At 43.8% G+C, this 3,361-nt stretch overlaps 1 protein-coding gene across 1 annotated transcript; it reads right to left on the bottom strand.

The window, feature by feature from the left end:
• Positions 1-546: 546 nt before the first annotated feature.
• LOC117553092 (olfactory receptor 490-like) lies at positions 547-1,467 on the bottom strand. Its single transcript, XM_034226872.1, has one exon. The coding sequence runs from the start codon at positions 1,465-1,467 to the stop codon at positions 547-549; it is 921 nt and encodes a 306-aa protein (XP_034082763.1).
• Between the last annotated feature and the right edge of the window lie 1,894 nt (positions 1,468-3,361).

The raw sequence follows: 3,361 nt of genomic DNA, 5'->3' as shown, positions 1-3,361 counted from the left end.
TAATTAATATAATAATTACATTAAATACAAAATACTTTTGAATATCAATTCCATATGATAGGCATTTAAATGTACTTTAAGCACTTATCTTTCGTGTGACTAAGTATCAACCCCTATTTGTGATTGAATGAATATTAATAGTTGTGTTCATATATTTTATCTGTTAAAAACTAAACTTGCTTGATTATATCTTTTTGGAATAGATGCTGTATTAGAGTATGACAAAGGAGAGTTTAAGAAGATCAGATTTATATTTTTCTCAAACAGCGGTAAAGAATCAACATCTAGAACAAGTGCAAATTGACTGATATTGGTGTAAATATTCTAAAGGTCTGAGTTACATTAGATCATGAGCACTTCTCACATAGAGTATGTGCATGACCGATCCTCACGGTGCAGACACTGACGTATCCCTACTATACGGCCTTTAAACATTCACCACCAGCATTCATGATCAATCCACGTTTTATTTTGAATCATCGAACCATTATCACTATCATCAGGGTGTCTAATTTGTAAGATACACAAGAAGTTCTGCACATTATTTTACCAAAAAGCAAGACTCCTGCAAATGTCACGTATTTTGGTTACATTCAGTCCGTACAATAAAGGGTTGAAGAGCGGTTGGCATGAGAGCCAGTACGACGATAAGATAATTCTCACAATATTGGGTATTTTCCTCATATTAAACCTGCCCTGCACTATCTCAAAGAAAGCCCCGAAGGAGAAGTTGATGAGGGAAGCGAGGTGAGGGGTGCAGGTGCTGACAGCTTTCTGTCTGCTCTGCTTACAGCCAGAGAAACACACTCTGAGGATCCTCATGTACGAGTACACGATCAGTATTATAAGAGCTACTATCACGGTGAATATGTAAACCAGTCCACATACATTAATGACTGTAGTGTCAGAGCAGGCCAGCTTAACAATGGAGTAGTTATCACAGTACACTTTGTTAATGATGTTCCCACACAGCTGCAAAGGGACGCTCAGAGACATCATGACCACACTCGCCAGAACACTGTACACCCACACAAACACCGTGAGGAACGCAACCCTGTTAGAAGTCATACGTGTGTTATATTGCAGAGGATGACAGATAGCAAGATACCTGTCATAAGACATGATTCCTAAGGTAAACAGTTCCACACTGCCGTATGTATGCACAGAGAAAACCTGCAGGAAGCAGAGCGGAGCAGAGACAGTGTGGATGTCAGAGAGGATCTGAACCAGAAGGAATGGAAACAACCCTGTACTACCATACAGTTCATTTACAAACAGGCTGCACAGAAAAAGGTACATAGGTTCATGTAAGCTCCTGTTCACACAGATAACCACAATCAGCAACACGTTGGCACCTATAATACACACATATAAACACATGACAATCGTGAAGAACAAGTACTTAAAAACCCCCGTGTCGAAGTATGCAGCAAGAGTGAAATATGAAATGTGAGTAGAGTTCACCATGATCCTCCTGTGGTTCTTCAAGCATCACAACATGAGCAGTGCATTACCTGGATGTAGATGTCACTTTAAACATGGCAATAACAGTGAACACATGTTCTTCATCATGAGAACACATTAGACAGATGATCCAAACTGAGCGTCCTATATCAATGTGTATAATACAGAGATCCAGAGTGTGTGAGGTGCTGCTCTCCTCACTGAGCTGAAACTCTGAGCTGCTGCTTTTACCTTCTGTCTGCAGCTCACTGACGTCATCCTTCAGGGATCCTCCTTCTGTAACTCAGGCTGCATTTGACTGATTTATGTTTTATTTATGACAGCAATATCTTGACCTCGTATTACCGCTGTTATACGGACTAGCATCGTCCCTTGCTTTTTGATATTCTTGTTCCACCATGAGCAGCGACAGTAAGATAGCTTGCTCTGAAAACCTGTATGAATGAGCTTCAGTGTGACAGCTGTAAAGAGAGGTGGACGATCCACATACAGAGATAAACACGTGTACATATTAACGTCACAGAATCGATGACAGCAGCATCCAGCGGCCGTCTGATGGATCCGCTTCAACAGACGGGCGTTCAGGCTTCGTTCTGATGGTTCCCGTCTGAGAGACACGGTCAAAACAAGCTTCTTCTCCAATGTCTATAGTGACAAGACGCTGATTCGAAATGTTTTGAACTTGAAGTGCTCGGAGCGGCAGCACAGACACTGGAGCTCAGGAAAAGATGCTATACGAACACAGGGCCGTACAATGCCATAGAGAACCCCAGAGGAAGTGGAGCGTACCTCACTGAACACGTAGTGAGATATATGTTATGATACGATCCAATACAATATCTTCAAAACCCTCGAATGTACTTTTGATCTGGGACTAAACTTTGGATTTGATTTCAGGACTGATGGCAGTCTAACCTCATAAAGTCGTGGGACCCTGTTTCTTTGATGGAAACACAGATGGTGTTACATGTTGTCATGGCAGGTTGGTTCATAGAGTTTGCAGAGTGTCATTGGGTGGAGCAGCTTCTGTCTGAAGGTGGGGGAACATGTTATTATGTCAGTCAGGTTATTCTTTTACATTACTGTTTTTAACCCCCCTGGGTCATGGTTTAAACCCCCTCCCCCATACTGGCTCCTGTTACAGGAGACTCTTTGTCTAAAGGAGCCTGATGCCCCTTTCACACCAACGCAGCTTCAGTTCTAGCTCCGTGCTCCGCACTCTTCTGGTTCAAAACCGTTTTTTATTTTCAGCCCCCGTTTTGTTCACAACGCCCAGAGCCCGAGTGATGTTGCGTCATAGTCTCTAAACGCTGCCATGTCTCCTCAAGCTGCTGAGTGTTCTCTAAACGCTGCCATGTCTCCTCAAGCTGCTGGATGTTCTCTAAACGCTGCCATGTCTCCTCAAGCTGCTGAGTGTTCTCTAAACGCTATCATGTCTCCTCAAGCTGCTGAGTGTTCTCTAAACGCTGCCTTGTCTCCTCAAGCTGCTGGATGTTCTGTAAACGCTGCCATGTCTCCTCAAGCTGCTGAGTGTTCTCTAAACGCTGCCATGTCTCCTCAAGCTGCTGGATGTTCTCTAAACGCTGCCATGTCTCCTCAAGCTGCTGGATGTTCTCTAAACGCTGCCATGTCTCCTCAAGCTGCTGAGTGTTCTCTAAACGCTGCCATGTCTCCTCAAGCTGCTGGGTGTTCTCTAAACGCTGCCATGTCTCCTCAAGCTGCTGGATGTTCTCTAAACGCTGCCATGTCTCCTCAAGCTGCTGAGTGTTCTCTAAACTCTGCCATGTCTCCTCAAGCTGCTGAGTGTTCTCTAAACGCTGCCATGTCTCCTCAAGCTGCTGGATGTTCTCTAAACGCTGCCATGTCTCCTCAAGCTGCTGAGTGTTCTCTAAACGCT

The sequence above is a fragment of the Gymnodraco acuticeps genome, unplaced genomic scaffold (assembly GCF_902827175.1).
Source record: "Gymnodraco acuticeps unplaced genomic scaffold, fGymAcu1.1, whole genome shotgun sequence".
NCBI lineage: Eukaryota > Metazoa > Chordata > Actinopteri > Perciformes > Bathydraconidae > Gymnodraco > Gymnodraco acuticeps.
The sequence above is the reverse complement of the archived record's forward strand: the minus strand, read 5'-3'. Positions and strand labels throughout refer to the sequence as shown.